General features: G+C 37.4%; 1 protein-coding gene across 1 annotated transcript in view; it reads left to right on the top strand.

Moving 5' to 3' along the window:
• The window catches only part of LOC311080143 (obscurin-like), a 395,902-nt gene that overhangs the window by 204,960 nt on the left and 169,641 nt on the right, over positions 1–21,301 (top strand). The window contains exons 16-18 of the mRNA XM_084109914.1: positions 3,254–3,523; positions 4,651–4,938; positions 20,891–21,148. Of these exons, the coding sequence (XP_083966040.1) occupies positions 3,254–3,523; positions 4,651–4,938; positions 20,891–21,148 (816 nt within the window). The remainder of the gene's footprint in view (positions 1–3,253; positions 3,524–4,650; positions 4,939–20,890; positions 21,149–21,301) is intronic.

Genomic DNA, 21,301 nt, shown 5'->3' with positions numbered 1-21,301 from the left:
GACAGTGCACAACGCGCTGACGCGTTTTTGTCCCCACATCAAGGACCAACACGTCATAGTCCGTTCGGACATCATGGCTGTGGTGTCCTACATAAATCGCCAGGGCGGTCTGAAATCCACATCCCTGTACAGGTTGGCGAAACGCCTCCTAATATGGGCTCAGCACAACTTACGCTCGCTGAGAGCAGTGCATGTACCTGGGCTTCAGAATGTGGGCCCAGACAGACTGTCCAGGAACAACGTTCCCCCGGGCGAGTGGTCTCTACACCCACAAACAGTCCGGCTGTTGTGGGAGAGATTCGGCAGAGCGGAGGTGGACCTATTCGCGTCCCACGAAAACGCCTACTGCCCTGCGTTCTTTTCAAAGAGCGATAGCGCGCTGTCCCGAAGGTGGCCGCGCTGCCCGCTATACGTTTTTCCCCCCGTCTCCCTCCTGCCACAGGTGTTGGAACGGGTCAGGGAAACAAAATGCCCAGTGCTGCTTGTAGCACCGTTCTGGAAGAACCAAGCATGGTTCCCAGTCCTGATGCAGTTAGCAGACATCGCTCCATGGCCAGTGCCGTTGAGGAGAGATCTCCTCTCGCAGGCCGGGGGCTCGATTTGGCACCCACACCCGGAGCTGTCTTCATGTGTGGGCGCTCAACGGATATCCGTTGGTCTCGCAGAGGGAGTCATGAATACCATCACTCAGGCTAGAGCACCGTCGACTCGGCGGCTTTATGCTTCGAAGTGGTCGGTTTTCTCCGGCTGGTGTACAGCTCGGAGCCTATCACCCCTCGAATGTGAGGTAACGGAGGTTCTCTCCTTCCTACAAGAGCTGTTGGATAAGGGCAGATCCCCTTCCACGCTCAAAGTATATGTGGCGGCTATTTCAGCGTTCTCCGGTTCAACGCTGGGTCAGTCACTGGGAAGGAACGATTTAGTCATCCGCTTCCTCAGGGGAGCCAGGAGACTGAATCCACCCAGACCTCCTTCAGTCCCTATGTGGGACCTTTCTACGGTCTTGGCGGCCATGAAAGGTGCCCCTTTCGAGCCTATCCAGTCTATTAGCCTCAAACATTTGTCTTTCAAAACAGTGTTTTTGATGGCTCTCGCTTCAGTGAAGCGCATAGGCGATCTGCACGCGCTCTCCGTGAGCCCGGCATGCTTGGAGTTTGGTCCTAATGACTCTAAAGTCATACTCAAACCTAAGCACGGCTATGTGCCGAAATCCCTCAACACGCCTTTTCGGGCTCAGGTTATTTCCCTGTCTGCCCTGCCGGCATCGAGTGAGGAGGGGGACTCGAGTTTTCTTTGCCCTGTTAGGGCTTTAAGAGCTTATGTGTCCCGCTCTGCTGTCTTCAGACAGACAGAGCAGCTCTTTGTCTCGTTCAGCGGACGTTCCAAAGGAATGGCTGTTTCGAAACAAAGTCTATCCAGATGGATAGTTGACGCCATAGCGCTGGCTTATACTGTCAAGGGCATTCAATGCCCGTTGGGAGTTAGAGCGCACTCTACGAGAGGCGTTGCCTCCTCGTGGGCTTGGTCTAGCGGGATTTCCCTACAGGATATATGTACGGCGGCAGGCTGGGCCTCTCCGTCTACATTTATCAGGTTTTATAACCTAGAGGTTCCCGCCTTACAGGCTAAGCTTTTGTCGGTGTAGTCGATTCAGCTGTCTAGCTAGACCTCTGAAATCGCAGGCGCAATGCGCTACCGACTATCTTGGGCAGAACTGTGTAAGACCCACATTTCCCACATTAGTTCAGGCTCCCTACCCTGTCTATGTGATGTCATATTCGCGTCTGTGGACATGTCTATATAAGGACGGAGGGAATCCCCTCTTGTCTTTAGACTCTCCCTGTGAGGTCGCGTTAAGCCTGCGGACGCTACAGTATAGGGAATTAAGGCTCCCCTCCCTTATTCCCTGACTCTGTGTGAGTCTATCTGGTGATTATGCACTGTATGCCTGAAATAGCTTCCGGTGATCGGTGTTTTTATCCCAGCACGCACAGCGTTTTACAAGGGGTTCCCGTAGCGTTTTAGTAAAAACGCAGTACGAGAGAACTCTCGTAAGAGAACGTACTCGGTTACTAACGTAACCTCGGTTCTCTCTAGAAGAGGGAACGAGTACTGCGTTCTCTGCTGTGCGTATGGTTCACTCTGGTTCGCTTCGGCGATCAAAATCAAGTGAATCAGCCTTCTCGAGCTCCTTTTATAGAGGTAAGCCACGCCCGTCTCGGCGGGAAGTGGCGAGGAGGGCGCAAAGCGCCCTCATTGGCCTGACGTCACCCCAGGCCTCGCTCGATAGGCTTATGCAGTTGCCGCAGAGCAGCCAATGAGCGAGCAAGCCGTCTCGCCATAGCTGACTGCTGCTGCAACGCGTTTTACATATATGAAAATTAAAGGATAATTTTTTGCTTCAGTGTTTCGTGAAAAGAGACTTTTCCCGTAGCGTTTTAGTAAAAATGCAGTACTCGTTCCCTCTTCTAGAGAGAACCGAGGTTACGTTAGTAACCGAGTACGTTTTTATTTGCCTACTGAGAATGAAATAGCTGAATGTGTTCAAAAATCTAAATCTACTACCTGTCAGTTAGATCCTATTCCTACACATTTTGTTAAGTTTTGTCTACCTTCTTTATTACCCTTGATAACTAAAATTATACATTCTTCTCTTATTACTGGTACTATTCCTACTTTGGACTATGTTTGCCTTTATTCTCATTTTTAATTAAACTGTTCCTATTGATAGTCATTATGTGTGTATAAAGTGATTCAATAATGTCCAAGATTCCTGAAAAAAAAAAAACATTTAACCCAATCTGCTGCCAATCTTTTCAACCCAGCATTTTGTACTGTACAACAGTTTATTATTTAACTGTATATGCTACATTGTCACATGACCTCATCACTTTGCATGTTTAAGTCAGTAATATTTGTACACTCTTAAATTATGTAAGATTTGTAAATGTTGAACAAGCTGCAATTCTGTGTCACGCAAATAGAAAATAACATACATGTATTATAGACTCAGTTTACATGTATGACACACTTTACCCAGTCTTTTAGTTTATACAAAGTTTATCAGTATATAGTCTATCAATAATTACAAACAAATTTGATGTAATCAATACAAACTTCCAGCAAACTAGATCTTTCATTTTGAATACAGTGTTTGTCTCATAAGGAGGTTTTGAGTTCATAAACACTAACATTGATCATGAGACTGTGATGCTGTTTTAATCAATATTTACTCATGTGTGTATTAATACAGGAAAACCTGTAGTGAAGGTGAAGCCAGATCAGCGTGTGTTCAGAGGAGAGAGAGTCACTCTCACATGTGACATACAGAGAGGAGGAGACATTCAGTGGAGATACAGATGGATTAGAGATGGAAACACTTTCTATACAACACCAACACCAACAACAGCAGAGTTCAGTTTCACAGCTGATCGTGTGTCTCTCAGTGGTGAATACAGGTGTAGAGGAGAGAGATCAGGCTCACACACAGACTTCAGTGATGCTGTTACACTGACTGTATCAGGTGAGTCTTCATATTCACATCTGTTTAATGATCATTTAAAATCCATATTTCAACACTTATGATCTTCTGTATCAGCCACATCTGTTCTTATAAGCAATTCACTTTTAGTCATGATTGTCTTCAGATGTCTTGTGTGTGTTGCACATTTTTATCAGGATATTTTTTAAAACATCATGTAAATTGTGACTTTCCAGTGTTATTGGTGTCTCCATCTTTGAGATTTACTTTAGTCACTGTCGCTATGGTTACAGGAGATATTTACTAATATAAAAGATGAGTTTTGTGCTGAAGTCAGAGAGAATGACGAGACTCACAGATAATGATGTTAAATGAGTTCATGAAGTCTTCAGATAGTCTGATGAAGTTGATTCAGACTCAGTATCTCCTCATATGAGCTTGTAGTTGGAGATCTTCATCTCTCCTTCAGGAGCTTCATTCTGCTTTCTATGGCGAGTCAGAGGTGTTTGTCTGAGATCGTGACGGAGCCTCAAAACAACTGACATGACAAAACTAATGACAGTACAACAGCAAAACTTGTACAACTAATACAATGAAATATGAGATAAAATCATCTATAGTGTGAGAAATGTCAGTCTGCCCCGACTCAGCTTCCACTTCAAGATATGTATTAGAATATGTTTCTTCCCTAAAAGAGCTTAATTATCATAGAGACGATTCCTCCTGATCTCAGTAATATGTAAACACCACCGGAGTGAAACTCGATCACTTCTAGGGTGAAACGGCAGTGGGACGTCGAGAATAATCCTGTGTTCAGAAGATACATGAAGGATACATGGAGTTCCCGTCTCAAACAATATCAGAGATGTGGGAACGGAAGACTTTCACTTTCATTGTTATCCTCAATTTACTTTTAAGACAAAACTTCATTTCCATGTAGAGCTGGAAGAAGAATGTAATACAGTATATAATGTTTGAGCAGAGATTATTCAGGGTTTATTCTGACTCTGATGAACGCAGGGGCTTTAATGCTCTTTGTCACTGTTGCTGCAATAAAACTTCATCATTGAGATCTTCAACATCCTCAAAACATTTACAAAATGTAATTCTTTTACTTTTTTACTGAAAGAGATGTTTGAGTCATTTTGTGTTTCTGTCTTTCTTCTCAGGTTTACCCACATCTCTAGTGACTGTGACACCAGACAGTCCTGTATTCACTGGAGAAACAGTCGATCTGAAGTGTGTGATAATCTCTGATCACAGTGACTGGAGATATGAGTGGTATAAAGACAGTGTAAAGTTACAGACGCCTGATTATCGTTACACTGTAAACAGAGACACTCTCACTATCACAGGAGTAATTGCATCTGATCAGGGTCAGTACGGGTGTAAAGGACAGAGAGATGGAAGACCAAACTCATCAACATCAAGCTCTGCTGTTTATGTCACAGTGAAGGGTGAGTTCAACATCATTGTCCTCCTAAACTCTCTCTACTAAGATACAGTATATATAATCGAGAAACAGGGCCTATAATGAACACTCACCATGAGCCAAACCGGAGTAAAAATCGGCGAGTGTGTGAAACGCTGTCAGTCGCTATTTGGCCAATAGCATTTTTTTTTCAATTTCTAACAAATGCAGTGTTGAGACAACATGAACATGAACAAACGTGAATGCCGCTCTGTACAGTTGACGGGTCAGTGCTTCATCATCACGAAAGTTTCAGCCTCTCCAGTGTAAATGTTCAAGGAAGTGGAACACGCGAAAGGGAATTGGTAACTCGTGTGCTGTGTGTGTTTAACATCTGAAGCGCGGCCCTGAAAGACACTTCTCTCAGACAGCGTGTGAAGTTGAGCTCTTTCATGCCTACCTGCGCTTCAGTGGACAAATTCACTCAAAATTATGTAAAAAAATATAGTCTTACATAGTTGATTATGTCTTAAGCGAACGCAAACACAAAACGCATGATCCGTGTTTTCAGCCTTAAAGTGACAGCATCCTAATAATCCTGGTGTTGTTAATGTTAACCAAACAACAAAGGACAAAGAAAAAAACACTCACTGCTCTTGAACTTTAAAAAGTTATCTTCCTCTTTGGTCTTTGAGGCTACAGGGGTTGCAGTGGAGAGACGTTCTTGCTTCTCTGCACACATCTGTTTTAATGTACAGTCAATGGGTCGTAAATATACAAGTAAATATGTGAGTGATTTGAGCGTAAAGCAACATTCCCGAAAACTCTTCTCCTGATTCACAAATACTTCGTAACTCTCAGATGTGATAGTGAAATGTGTGTGTGTTAATGAATTCCAATCAGTCGTAAATGGGACGCGCGTGCACGCTCATTCTCTCAATTACCATAAATCCCGCCCATTAAAACCGACTGACAACTATACAGGTGCTGGTCATAAAATTAGAATATCATCAAAAAGTTGATTTATTTCAAGAATTCAACTTAACAGGTGAAACTAATATATTATATAGACTCATTGCATGCAAAGTGAGATATTTCAAGCCTTTATTTGTTATAATTTTGATGATTATGGCTTACAGCTTATGAAACCCACGAAATCAAAATCCCAGAAAATTAGAATATTACATGAAATCACACAGTAATTACACAGTGATACCATGGTCATTGAACCAGGTTTTGGTTATTTTGGCAGTGTGGGCAGGTGCAAATCCTGCTGGAAAACCAAGGCTTGAAATATCTCACGTTGCATGTAATGAGTCTATATAATATATTAGTTTCACCTGTTAAGTTGAATTCTTGAAATAAATCAACTTTTTGATGATATTCTAATTTTATGACCAGCACCTGTATATGGGCATCATATTATGACACGAAATGAAGGATTTCAACATGTCTTTTCAAAAAGCGAATGAAAAAGAGAAATTTCTCAGATGCAGAAATTGAAGTTTTATTATCAGAAATTCATTCAAAACGGCACATTTTATTTTCAAGCGTACATAGTGGCGTATCAGGTCCTAAAAAAAGGATTTTTTAGGTAATAAGGATTTTACTTAAATGCTTTAGGTAAAAATGCTTGGCAGCATATTACTTGTGTTCCGTTTGCAGATGCTATTACTGGCTCTCGTAATAAAAGTAAAAAGAAAAACCGTATATAATTACTATATATAATATTTTTTCAAAATTCTGTGTAAATATGTACCCGATTAAGGTGAATTAAAATGCAGCTTATTAATGAGCAAAACGTTCGGATGTTAATCGCACTATTTACGTGTGGCTGGGAGCAGGTGTAGATTTCTTTCGTACCAACTAACATTTGGAAAATATGAACATTTTAATGAATCCGAAAATTTACGCCAGAACCACTTTACACACAATTTACACAACAATTCGTTCTGCTCGTGTTTCATGAATGAGACTCTATGTATGTGAGTGTGTTTCAGCAGCCTCTGTTGTTGTTAGGAGAGAAAGCCTGATAGGGCTGCCTTCAGCCAGAAAGTGGCCATAAATGGACTTGTCTCACATTCTATAAGAATGTAATGTATTATTCTCATTGGTTTGCTGTTACACTCCCCTGAACCCAGTATAAATGCTGATGTTTGCAAGTAAAAGTAGAGAAGGTCGGTGGACACCAGTTGGCTTCATGTTCCTGACTCTCCCAGGCCTGCAATTCTTTTCAATCCATGAAAAAGGAACAAGACTGAGAATGAGGCACGAGGAACAATATATAGAGATAAAATATTCTAACACCCACTTTATTAAATTTCAGTACCTGAAAACGTATTAGACCTGGCTGAAGAGCGCTTTTTATTCATTTTTTATGTATTGTATTTATTTGTGCTTTTGCTTTTAATTTGATTGGTCTTATTTTATTACTGACTGTTTTACTGACTGTTTACTTGTCTTTAAATGGTTTCAAACTGGAATAGAGGAATGTGAATTTTCACTGGTATCTAAAATGTTGGTGTCATAACTGCCTGTGTTTGTGTCATGGCTGGTAAAAAATATTTGTGGCCGGTAAATTTTCTTAAGTTACCGGCTGGTATATACTAAATACTATATACTATACTATACTATACTATACTATACTATACTATATACTATACTATACTATACTATATACTATACTATACTATATACTATACTATGCTATACTATACTATACTATACTATACTATGCTATACTATGCTATACTATACTATGCTATGCTATGCTATGCTATACTATACTATGCTATGCTATACTATACTATGCTATGCTATGCTATGCTATGCTATGCTATACTATGCTATGCTATGCTATACTATACTATGCTATGCTATGCTATGCTATGCTATGCTATGCTATACTATACTATACTATACTATGCTATGCTATACTATACTATGCTATGCTATACTATACTATACTATACTATATACTATACTATACTATACTATGCTATGCTATACTATACTATACTATGCTATGCTATGCTATACTATACTATACTATGCTATACTATGCTATATTATTCTGTATATAATGTATTCTATCTACTATCGCCCTTAATATATGTGCATCAGAACACATTATACTCTAAAAAATGCTGGGTTATTTTTTTCAACCCAAACGCTGGGTTGAGAGTGTTGGGTAAGAACGCTGGGTTGATTTAACCCAATTGGGTTGAAAATCATTGTTAATCTGTAACCCAATGGTGCTGGGTTGGGAACGCAGTCGTGAAAGAGAGTTTGTATGTGACTTTAACAACACGGACGACACCAGTGAGAGGAGACACCATTTTCTCTACATCTTCAGATGGAAGCCAGTGAAAGACGCTTTACGGTAAAGATAAAAAAAAAAAATAAAAAAAAAATAAAATAAAAAACATTTAAGTAATTATCAATTGCCAGAGACCTAGGAGTGCTTCATTCTTTTGAGTTTATGCGAGTTTATTTTTAGAAAATACATTTTTCTGTTGTCTCCTCCATGTTTACTTCAAATCTGTATGCAACAACAGTATGACTTCTTGTTCACATTTTATTTAAATCATTTATGTCTGTGTTTTTGATTGCAGAACTCAAATCAACTTTAGAGAGGAGTCATCCTTCTTGGTCTTCCTTTCTTAAAAATAAAAATTGTCAAAAATACAAAGTAATATTAGAAGTAATCCATGCCAATATTTATGAATGAAATCCTAAATTATATCTCTTCATATTATATAAATCGATCATGTCTGTTCAGAAGACTTGAAAATGTTGGACTCCCAGACTTGCAATGGATGGACCAAAATTTTGAGAATATTAAATATCTTCATTTGTGTTCCAAATATTAACGAAAGTCTTGAACAAAATGAGGGAGAGTAAATCATGACAATTTTCATTTTTGGGTGAACTATCTCTTTAATGCGGTACGTACTATGCCATGTCTGTTTAATACTTCAACAAAGTAGTCGTTTTCCAGAATATATATATATATATATATATTTTTTTTTTTTTTTTTTTTTTTTTTTTTTTGAATGATGTTGCATGCCTTTGCTGTTCTGCTTGAGTTTCTTCTTGACTGAATTAAGCAGATCATGGGAATTGGCGGTGAAGTGTGTTCTGTGTGTGTTCAGACTCAACACACTGTTATATAATCTAATGATAAACGTTCAGTGTTTGTTCAGTGTTGTTGTTTAGTGGAGGAATTCACGCTCTCTCATTCATACACTTGCTCATATTCTTTCACATGTGCACTCGTGTCTCAGGCAGAGAGTTCAGTATCTTTTGCAAATGTTATAATGTCAGTGTTATTGTTGTGGTTTATTTGTGTTCAGTAATGTTATTAACCATGTAGATCTGTTGGATAATTGTTATAAACTATAGGTAGTTTCTTAAATAACTTAAGATTACAGATTTATAAATAAGTTTAAATAAGTTTAAGTTGAGTGAACTTAAATTTGGGAGTTTACTTGTTTCCTTTGTTTGCTTGAATAAGTTGTTGCAATATTTAATACAACTAGATGGGAAAGTTCATCGAGACAAACTTTAAGTTGGCTTGGAAAAGGTTGGACGAGAAGTTTAAAGTAGTTTGAAGTATTACATTATTACTTGATTTTGTCTTTCTCAATCCTTTTATGACAATTAAAAATATTGTGTTGCCGTCACATGAAAAACGATCAAATTATCAAATAATTGTTCTGGGTGGTTACCATTGTGTTCTGGGTGGTTGTTATGAGATAGATAGATTAGAAATATTAGAATGGAAAATGAGTCTCGATGGATTATAAATAGTACATAGAATGGCAGCTAATGCCCCAGACAGCATGGTAACAGTGATTCAATGTTGAGTTTTGATCCAAACCATCATTTTGGTTGACATCAAAATTTCAATGTTTAAAGTGTGTTGGATCAGCATTGAAATGTTGATGAAAGGGAACAGCACACATGGGTGAAGACAGTGACATTGAACTAACAGTGAGTCTTAGTTTATGAGCACAAGATCTTGCAGGCATGTATCTGTGCAAAACACTACTGGGTGTTTCCCAATCAGTGGGGCGTTTCAGTTCATGATGGGCACTTTCAATGGTGTTACCTCATTTGCTCTAATACACTGGGGGTTTGGTTTAGGGGTGGGCCCTCACGATTTTAGCAAGTCTTTTGAAAAATGGTTGAAAAACACCAATTGTAGTTTGAAAATTGGCACTAATTGGTATACGCCCATTTTGGTTTTGCATGTGGGCTTCTCAGTAGTTAATTGATGCTTCCTTATTAGAGAGAAAACACAAGGTGCGTCCTATACGGAAGTCTTGTGTGTTTGACATGCATGAACTCTCCGAGTTTCAAACAATGGTGCATATAATGTATTTCTGTTTTTAGCATGCTTTTTACTTGCATTTTATTTATTGTTACTAAATCTACTAACATACATTAATTTTCAAAGTAAGTAAAGTGTTGAAATAAATTGCACAGATAGCATGGGAACATTGATACAATGTTGAGTTTTGATCCAAACCATAATTTTGGTTGAGATTGACATTTCAGTGTTTAAAGTGTGTTGGATCAGCATTGAAATTTTGATGAAAGCCAACAGCACACATGGGTGGAGACAGTGGGTGCTTCTCAATATCCATCCTCGTCTCCTCTCTCCTCCGTCCTCCATCCTATGACCCGGAAACCGATCGAGCTCAGCCATCTTGAAGGACATCTCAGTTCTCTAATTGCACCGCGAGGAGTCGAGGATCGAGGAGTTAGGAGGCTTCCTGAGGAGTCATGAGCGAGGATACACAGGTGTATCCTATGCGGAAGAGTTTTATCGACTTAAACGTGACGCACGTCTAAATTCTCCTCCCCCTTCACATCGGTCACAATAATTTTAATTTATACTTTACCTTTGCAGTTTATATAAACCACACATCTCACATATTTCAACAGGGTATCTTGCTTTATTATTATTTATTATGAATTTCTTAAATAAACAAACTTCAACAACATAAGGGCAGATCCTCTGAGCGCTGCTGATGACGCGATGAAGTGACGCTTGAGTGATCAAGTATTCCAATGTATAAAAAAAAGTTACATTCGAATCCTCCATCCTCGCGTCTTTTCCTTGCAGTCTTCCCTCGCATCCTACAGGGGGCGGAGCTGAGACGCGAGGAAAGGAAACGAGGATGCACAAATAAGAAATGAGAAGCACCCAGTGACATTGAACTAACAGTGATTTGTAGTTGATGAGCACAAGATCATTCAGGCATGTATCTCTGCAGAACACTAGTGGGTGTTTCTCTATCAGTGGGGCGTTTTCAAACCACAATGGGCATTTTCAACCGCTTTACCTGATTTGCTCTAATCCACTGGGGGCTTGGTTTAGGGGTGGGGTGGTTTAGCAAGTCTGTTGAAAAATGGTTGAAAAACATTTATTGTAGTTTGAAATTGGCCACTGATTGGTAAACGCCCATTTTGGTTTTGCATGCGCACTTCTCAGTAGTCAGAGAGAAAACATAGGTGCATCCTATACAGAAGTCTTGTTTGTTGAAGCACCTGACATACTTACATGACTTCTCTAGCACAGTTTCAAAAACACACTTAAAAAATGCACAACTTGTAGTTGCATCTACACACTTAAAAAATGCACATTGCTTTAGTAAAGTTTATTACGAATTTCCTGCATAAAGTTCTAACGTCATTTAACACATTTCTTGAAGTGGAGGAGACATGAACATGAGCAAGAAAGTTACACTGCAAACTAGTGTTGTCAAAAGACCCGGTACTTCGGTACCAAGTCGGTACTAATTTTTTTTTTAACGTCACGGTACCAGGTTTTCTCAAACCCGGTACTTGATGCGCGTGCATGCCCGAAGCGCGTGCAGTTGCGTCCTCTTCATAAAAGCGCTGATTCTCGAGGTCGGACATCCGGGACTTGTGCTCCCATAATGCACTGCGCACGCATAGCAACCGCGGCGAAGGGTAAAACAAACGAGCGCCCGCCATTAAGCAACACACGAAGCGGAAGACAAACGAGCGCCTAACTCTTTTCCTTTGGTTGCAAATCATGCCGAAAAACTGTTGTGTTGTTGGTTGCACCAACAACAATCTCAGCTCTCAGATTCTGTCACTTTTATTACGAAATTCAGACAATAAATAGCGTTTTGGCGCTTGTAAATGTGACGCGACAGATCCCTAGCGGCACGTGAACCGATCTTCTCTAACTTACTAGCTAACGTTAACAGTAAATAAACACGAATGAACAATGTTGAAAGATACAGTACAACTTACCGAAATGTATATTCCTCATACATAATATCGACCAATCAATCAAACAAAGGGGTCAATAAAACAGCTGAAGAACAATTATGTCACATTACATTTACCTCAGGAAATCCATTTGATGACCATAATATAGGCTAAAGCACGTAGTTGGTCTGAAAAAAAGAGCTATAGAGAGTAACGTTATTTTGCTAAATATAAATAATACTGCCAGCTGATGGGGCTCTCTGTATGTTTTCAGCATTAGGTGAGTTGTTTTTTTCTTGAGAAAAATTAATGCCTATCTTGCGTAGCCTACCTAATATTTATCCAAATTAGTCAATGTTAAATCAAATCCCAATAATTGAATTGAAATAATAAAAAAGCGTAACGTTAGCTTACCAGAAATTGTACCATGTAAACATTGTAACATGTTGTCACTAAACCTAATTAAATTCAATTTAGTTACTAAAATGTTTTGACAATCAAAATACACTTAATGTGATGAAATATTTTTTTTTTTTTACAGACGCTAGGAGACTGTCTACTGATAAGACATTCTGTAATAGAAGGAAGATCTGTATTCATATAGCGTATGGAAGTAAAATAATGTCAAATGTTTTTGAAATAAAAAGCCTATTGAATTGCACTACTTGAAAAAAAATAGGCATTGCATTAACCATGCTTGCATTTTAATGCATTGTATTTTTAGGGCTTGCATTTTTATGGGCTGAAATTCAACATGGTTGAGTATTTAAGCTGTGAATATTTCAATTAAAAACATTTCAAACACCTTTTCATTATTAAAAATTCAATAATCCATATTCACCTTTCATATTTCACTTCCAAAATATTCAAACTGTTTAAAAATACAACCAATAATATTCAACAGGCAATTTTCGGGCCATTTTATTTCGCTTTGCAAAATTCGCTTCCACAAATTCAGTGGTTCAAATTTGACAGTAAATTCAACATTGACGTCGAGGAACTGCAGGAAAAGCAATAGATTACCGAGCATACTCTCCATCTGCTGTTAGTCAACCTCACCATCAGATGGTGCAAAAGCGCTTGTTGTTGACGAAGACATTCATTCATAAAATGGAAATGATTATCTGTGTCAGTATGTGCGGAAAAGATGATAAACACACAAAAGCTGTGTGTTTATGTTTCATTCAATAACTTTGTTACTTTCCCTGTGTATTCTACATGTCATCAGCTTTCTCTACCATGAACAGGATTATAATCGGTTTCCCTCAATACCTCATACTCAAGGATTCCCCTTCAGTTGGGACAAAACGCTTAACGTAGCTTAATGTACTAATACAGTGATATGAAAGATCAATCTTGCACCTTATTGTGGAAGTAGGCTGTAGGCTACTATATAGGCTACAGGCAAGCATGGACTCAGAATATGAACTTGACGCGCAAAGTTTCATGCTGAGCGTTTCGTGATACTGGCGATATACATATAAGCCTACTGGTGATATACATGTAAGGAATAATTGACGACAGGCCGTTGAATTATTAGAAAAATAATGCACACCCGAGGTGGTAATGCGGTCACGACGCGAAGCGGAGTGGCCGTTCACCTCGGTGTGCATTATTTTTCTAATAATTCAACGGCCTGAAGTCAATTATTCCGCTTATACTACAGTTACCACACCTCGAAACATTGTTCAGATTATGTATTTCAAGACGTTTGTAAAGTTTTTGTCATTAAAACGCTCTTGTATGTAGGACTAATTTCTTACGCATCTAATCCAATGCCTCCGTTGCTAATTCCAAAACGTCATTTTAGAGTTAGTAACGGAGGTTTGAGCCACTGATAGCAGACTAATGCTGGGACACACGACTAGCTGACACATTCTCTGACTGTTTTCATCGACTGCAGCAGATTTTAAACACCGACTTTGAACACAGACTGAACGCGCTGAACGCGCGTTTGGGCATGATCAGTCATAAGTATCAAATTGCATTCATAACCGGCCTTAAAGTGTGTCCCCGGCTTTATGCAGTTATTAATGCAGTTATTAGAGAGAGATGTTGCAATAATGAGACAGAAAAGCATGTGCGTCAGTATTATTAGCCTATTTATTTATTAATTTAATTCGTTTTAATTAATTCGTTCATTCTTTTTTTTTTTTTTTTTTTTTTCATTGACAGATGACAGTAGACTATAGCCAAATAAATGAAACACAAAGCCCTTTTAACAAGTGGGCCTATAAATAATTATTATTATCTGCAATAAAAATCCGTACTGCAGGACTATCCATTTATTTAGCCTATATTCAGTTTAATTTTCTATTGATTATAATATAGACAGGACTATATACTTTATTTATTAAAATTAAACTGCATGTTTCCGTTGATTGTGAAGCTAGACATTGAAAATTGCAGATCAAGCGCATGGGGCTAAATGCTTTTTCTTGTTATGAATTGTATCCTATTTTCCGTTATTACCGTTAACTACGCGAAGTGATATGGAACTGTAATGCGGTCAAGACCTGCCTGGAACTACTTTAGCCGTGCGTTTCCCTGAAAATAATGCACACCTTAGAACGTTCGTCAACCAATCAGATTCAAGCATTCAACGGCCCTGTAGTATAAATACTGATATACTATATATAGTATGCCTACGTGTATTTCATTAGCTTAAACTGTCATAGCACTTGCATATTGTTGTCCTATTGTTCATTTAACTGTAAATCACTTTGGTAAAGCGTCTGCTAAATGACTAAATGTAAAATTGGCTTGACATTGGACATTCGCACATTTAGGGACCGTCTCTAAAGTTGCATACAACATTGGCATACATGTTTCTAACTTCAATAGCAAACTTAAATTTATTTGAATAAATATCAAAAATCCAGGGTGCGCATTATGCCTGACACTACATGAACACTTTACAGTTGGTTTTATGACTGTAAGTCGTTCTATTCAAATGCTATCGGAGTTAGAAACGTGTATACCAAAGTCGTATACACTTTAGAGACGGTCCCTAAATGTGCGAATGTCCAACATCAAGCCATCTTTATGCCAGTCTATCACTGGGAAACGCTCAGCTTTGCGCGTTATTCTGAGTCCATCTGCTTGCCTGCGAGTTTGGTCTTTTACATCACTGTAGTCCATTAATCTACGTTAAACGTTGTATATGTCCAGAAGTATTGAGGGAAACCCTAATAGCCTGCATGCAGCACATCGCCACAATATAAAGTTAAGGCAACTAAACAACCAAGAGAAATATGTCAACCTCAAAAATGTAACATTGGATCTGTACATCCGCATCGGGGAATAACATTATAATCTCGTTCACGGTAGAGAAAGATGCATGTAGCCTACACAGGAAAAGTAACCGTGAAGGCACTGAATTTAACATAAAACAGCCGTCATAATAATCACAAATGCACTTACATTGCTGTAAATGAGTTTTATGAATGAATGACTTGCTCTAATTTTGCTGGTCTTCGTCAACAACACGCACTTTTGCACCATCTGATGGTGAGGTTGACTAACAGCAGATGGAGAGTATGCTCGGTAATCTATTGCTTTTCCTGCAGTTCCTGGACGTCAATGTTGAATTTACTGTCGAATTTGAACCACTGAATTTGTGGAAGCGAATTTGCAAAGCGAAATAAAATGGACCGAAAATTGCCTGTTGAATATTATTGGTTGTATTTTTAAACAGTTTGAATATTTTGGAAGTGAAATATGAAAGATGAATATGGATTATTGAATTTTTAATAATGAAAAGGTGTTTGAAATGTTTTTAATTGAAATATTCAAAGCTTAAATATTCAACCATGCTGAATTTCAGCCCATAAAAATGCAAGCCCTAAAAATACAATGCATTAAAATGCAAGCATGGTTAATGCAATGCCTATTTTTTTCAAGTAGTGCAATTCAACAGGCTTTTTATTTCAAAAACATTTGACATTATTTTACTTCCATATATAGCGCCTTTCACAGACATGTAGCTAGTCACAACTCACAAAGCGCTTTACATGAGTGTTTTATTACATTCACTTCTCACCACCGACATACATTCGCATACACAGATATCATTCATCATTAATACAAAGTAGTCCGTTAGTATCCATAATTGACATAATCCACAGCAAAACTTCCGTGAATAGATACCTTTTTGATTTGCCTCGGGCTTTGCCTTTGTTTTGTTTTACCCTTCAAACATGGCGGCAGCTTGTTGCTACGCAGGTCACATGATTTGTGACGTAACGCCGACCAAGAGAATGGCGATCGGCGGTGCTGCTGCTGATGTGGTGCTGATGTTTTTGCGCGTGCAGATACGTTATTTGAAATGGCGCGCGGCAAGCGCGCTCATAATAGAAGCGGCGCGCTCGCTTTTCCATGCGCGTTCATGGATGCATAGCAACGACAGACGCCACAGGAGTACAAACGCTTGTGCGAACTGCGCTCTCCATGACGACGAGGAAGTGTGACATAGGCCTATTAATTGATTTCTAGCCCTTGCATTAGCTTTACTACTAGATATATTTATGGAGATGAGAAATAAAAAGCCGTCATTAATATCAGTCCGTCAGAAAAGCAGTTCTAGTCTTATTCTTGGCTGGATAACTCTTAGCAGGTTTAAAAAGCCCTTTTAAAGTTAAATATGAATACAGTTTTGGATTAAATAAAAGTATAGTCAAGTCAAATAAAACATTTTTTATCTCCTGTATAGTTTGGTAATGCTACAATAAGATACCATTCATTAACATCACTTAATGCGTTATCTAACATAACACACTGAGTGAACAATATATTTTTACAACATTAATTAATGTTTGTGAATGTTATTTAATACAAACACTTGATTGGTCATGTTTGTTCACTTCATTCATTGTGCATTAAATAATGTTAACAGAAATAATGTTAACTTTTGATTTTAAAAATGTATTTTTAAATTAACCCCTAAAGGAGAATAATTGCGACAGTATATAACTATTGTTTTTTTTGTTAGGTCATTTTATCTAATGTTATCTAACAAATGGAATCTTATTGTAAAGTGTTTTTAATACTACAGTTTCCATCTTTGTAACTGTGATATACACTTTAATATAATTATGTAAATTTAATCTAAATTAAGCTTTGGTACCGAAATTGGTACCGAGAACCGTGGATTTTCACTGGTATCGGTACCGAATACTGAAATTTTGGTACCGTGACAACACTACTGCAAACATAGCCCATGTCTTGCATCCGTCAGTGCTTGCATGCAGAGCACGTTGCTCCTTTAGTAGGAATGAAGGCTGACGAAGATGGACAATAAAATAAAAAGCACCCCCCTCCTGATAATGCTGACATTGATTATACACCGAGTTGTTGTCGACAGCATAATCAGCTGACCTGGGACTTGATGATATCCTGTGCCTTATCACTGCTTAATCAGGTAATCATTCATATTCCTGAATCTGTATTAAATTTGAGAAATGTAACTGATTTCCATTCGGTTTAGCTTGTTTCCACTGAAACACAATAACAAAAAACATCTTGTGTTTATTAAGAAAGTGACTGACATGGCTATTTTGTGATATTTAAAGAGATTAAGGTCTGCATAAGGTGAATCTGCAGCTTCAAAAGGATAGTTCAGCCCGAAATTAAAATTCTGTCATCATTTATTCACCCTCAAGTTGTTCCAAACCTGTATGAGTTTTTTTATTTCTTCTGCTGAACACAAAAGAAGAGAGTGAAGAATGTTGGCATCCAGACAGTTGATGGTAGCCATTGACTTCCATGGTATTTATTTTCTACTATGGAAATCAATGGCCACCGTCAACTTTCTGGTTACCAACATTCTTTAAAATATCATCTTTTGTGTTCAACAGAAGAAAGAAACTCATACAGGTTTGGAACAACTTGAGGGTGAGTAAATGAAACAGAATTTTCCTTTCGGGCTGAACTATCCCTTTAAAGAAATTTTCATTGAAAAAACCTAAGCTTTTTTATTCTATTTAAACTTGTTACTTGAATGCTATGTAGTTTCACAGAAAATGAACTGAGATATTGTTAATGGCTATTATCTCTTAGGTGTTTGTTCCTCTTCATGAAGAGTTTAGCTCCAACACCTGCATGGAAGTTTCCATTGATCCTAATGACCTTGATTAGCTTGATTAGCTGCTTCAGGTGTGTTTAATTAGGGCTGGAGATAAAATCAGACACCCCTGCCATAGTGATTTCTTTTGATATTGAAGCATTAATAGATTTTAGAAAAATAAATGAAATAATCAGAATTTAATGATACTTTAATCATAGTTAGAATATTTTGTGTTCAGCAATTTTTTAAAAAAAGTGAATCATATTGTGTTTAGTATATTAACATTCTTGAATGTGGAAACTGAATTGACTTGTTCTCGAGTAACATCATGCTTTCTTTTTCAGATTTCAGAGAACCCAGAGGAAGAGGCAGTAGTCTGATGTATGACAGATTTTTAAAGACCTGAACCGCTGGACCACCTGTAGTTATGACATCAGACTTCTGAAGCCAATTTTATTTTTAAAGGTTGAAATGCTTTTGTCCTATTTCTCCCCCTTTCTTTTTTAAAGAATGATCTTTTAATATATTTTTGTCATTGATTGATTGAATAAAATAAATCGACTCAACTGCTGGAAAGGTGTCATTTATATTTTAAAAGGTTTTTGCCAAATTTTTAAATGGTCAGGAATTTGTTGACGCATCATTGAAGTGTAGTTGAAATATTAATGTTGTTTCAACATTAACTTAGTACTTCAGGTGGCAACATTGGTTGACGTTGCTTTTCAGTGTTTCAACAAAATGTATTTAGAATCAACATCACATTGTAACATTGATCAAACCATATTACCAAAGATTATTTCTGTTAATTTCAGTGTTGATTCAACAGCAGTGATGTAGATTCAACATCTTAGTGTAACGTTGATTCAATATTACCATTGATTATTTTAGTTAATTTCAGTATTGATTTCGCATCGGTGATGTAGAATCAATCATAGTGTAATGCTAATTCAGTAGCATTACTATTGATTTTTTGTTCAACAGTTTCAACATTAACTGAGGGTGCAAAAGTGATGTTGATAAAATATCACTTTGTAATGTTGAATCAATACTATTACTGTTGATTTTTGGTTGAAATCTCAACATTGCTTCAGCATTAACTGAGGGTGCAAGAGTGATGCAAAAACAACATCACTTTGTAATGTTGAAGCAATATTAACACTATTGATTTGTGGTTGAAATCTGAACATTATTTCAATATTAACTGAGGGTGCAAGAGTGATGCTAAAGCAACATCACTTTCTAACGTTATTTCAATGTAATCAGCGTTGACGCATCAACACTGACTCAACATTGTTTCAATGGTTACATGCTATCTGGGTGAAGTCTGATGAGCCTCTACAACTGTCAAAATTTGAATTTAGTTTAGAGTTTGAAAGAAAGAAAGAAATATGATAGATAGATAGATAGATAGATAGATAGATAGATAGATAGATAGATAGAAAGAAAGAAAGAAAGAAAGAAAGAGAAAGAAAGCTTAAATGAGTCTCAATAAATTAGAAATAGTACATATAATGGCAGCTGATGGAGTCTAATGTGCCTCTCCAACTGTCAAAATTTGAATTTCTACAGTTGAAGTTTAAATAGTCTTGGCTCAATTTGAACATTCCGTAATGAAAGTCTATGGGATTTTTCCAATTTTTGATCAGCAATTTTAGGAAAACCGTTAGTCTGATCAGTCTGAAAAGAGCAAGCAGCTCGAGTCAGAACAGTTTGAAGGTTTAGTCTGAGTTTAGTGGTTGTAGCTTGAACAGTTTAGGAGTAGCGTGGAGAAATTTTGGCTAAGAATAATAATAATCAGCTTAAATACAATATCAGTATGTTGGCTTTTCCAAGCCAACTTAATTACTTAGAGTCGAAACATTTTATAGTGTAATGTTTTCGTTGGTGGTGGATAATATACAACAAAGTCTAATTTGGTCTTAAACGCAAGTTATTTTATTAGTGTTCATTGAAATGGTAAAAAAAAAAAAAAAACTAAAGTAATCTGTATCTGATGATTTGTCATTTTTTTCTGCTTTTCTTCTTTCATGCACACTGTTACTTTTGACTGTGTTTGCCTTTATTCTCATTTTCAATAAAATTTTACATTTTGATAGTCATTATGTGATTATAAAGTGATTCAATAATGTCCAATTTTCCTGGTTTTATTTTCAAACTATTTTGGGTTAATCTTAATCCTGTAATGTTGTATTTTTACTCCAAAATTTTGGTTAAAAAACATTTAACCCAATCAGCTGCCAATCTTTTCAACCCAGCATTTTGTACTGTACAACACTTTATTATTTAACTGGATATGCTACATTGTCACATGACCTCATCACTTTGCATGTTTAAGTCTTTAACATTTTTACACTCTTAAATTATGTAAGATTTGTAAATGTTGTACAAGCTGCAATTCTGTGTCACGCAAATAGAAAATAACATACATGTATTATAGACTCAGTTTACATGTATGACACACTTTACCCAGTCTTTTAGTTTATACAAAGTTTATCAGTATATAGTCTATCAATAATTACAAACAAATTTGATGTAATCAATACAAACTTCCAACAAACTAGATCTTTCATTTTTAATACAGTGTTTGTCTCATAAGGAGGTTTTGAGTTCATAAACACTAACATTGATCATGAGACTGTGATGCTGTTTTAATCAATATTTACTCATGTGTGTATTAATACAGGAAAACCTGTAGTGAAGGTGAAGCCAGATCAGCGTGTGTTCAGAGGAGAGAGAGTCACTCTCACATGTGACATACAGGGAGGAGGAGACATTCAGTGGACATACAGATGGAGGTTTAGAGATGGAGACACTTTCTATACAACAACAGCAGAGTTCAGTTTCACAGCTGATGTGTCTCGCAGTGGTAAATACAGTTGTAGAGGAGAGAGATCAGGCTCACACACAGACTTCAGTGATGCTCTTACACTGACTGTATCAGGTGAGTCTTCATATTCACATCTGTTTAATGATCATTTAAAATCCATATTTCAACACTTATGATCTTCTGTATCAGCCACATCTGTTCTTATAAGCAATTCACTTTTAGTCATGATTGTCTTCAGATGTCTTGTGTGTGTTGCACATTTTTATC

The sequence above is a fragment of the Abramis brama genome, assembly GCF_963993115.1.
Source record: "Abramis brama genome assembly, chromosome: 3".
NCBI lineage: Eukaryota > Metazoa > Chordata > Actinopteri > Cypriniformes > Leuciscidae > Abramis > Abramis brama.
The sequence above is the reverse complement of the archived record's forward strand: the minus strand, read 5'-3'. Positions and strand labels throughout refer to the sequence as shown.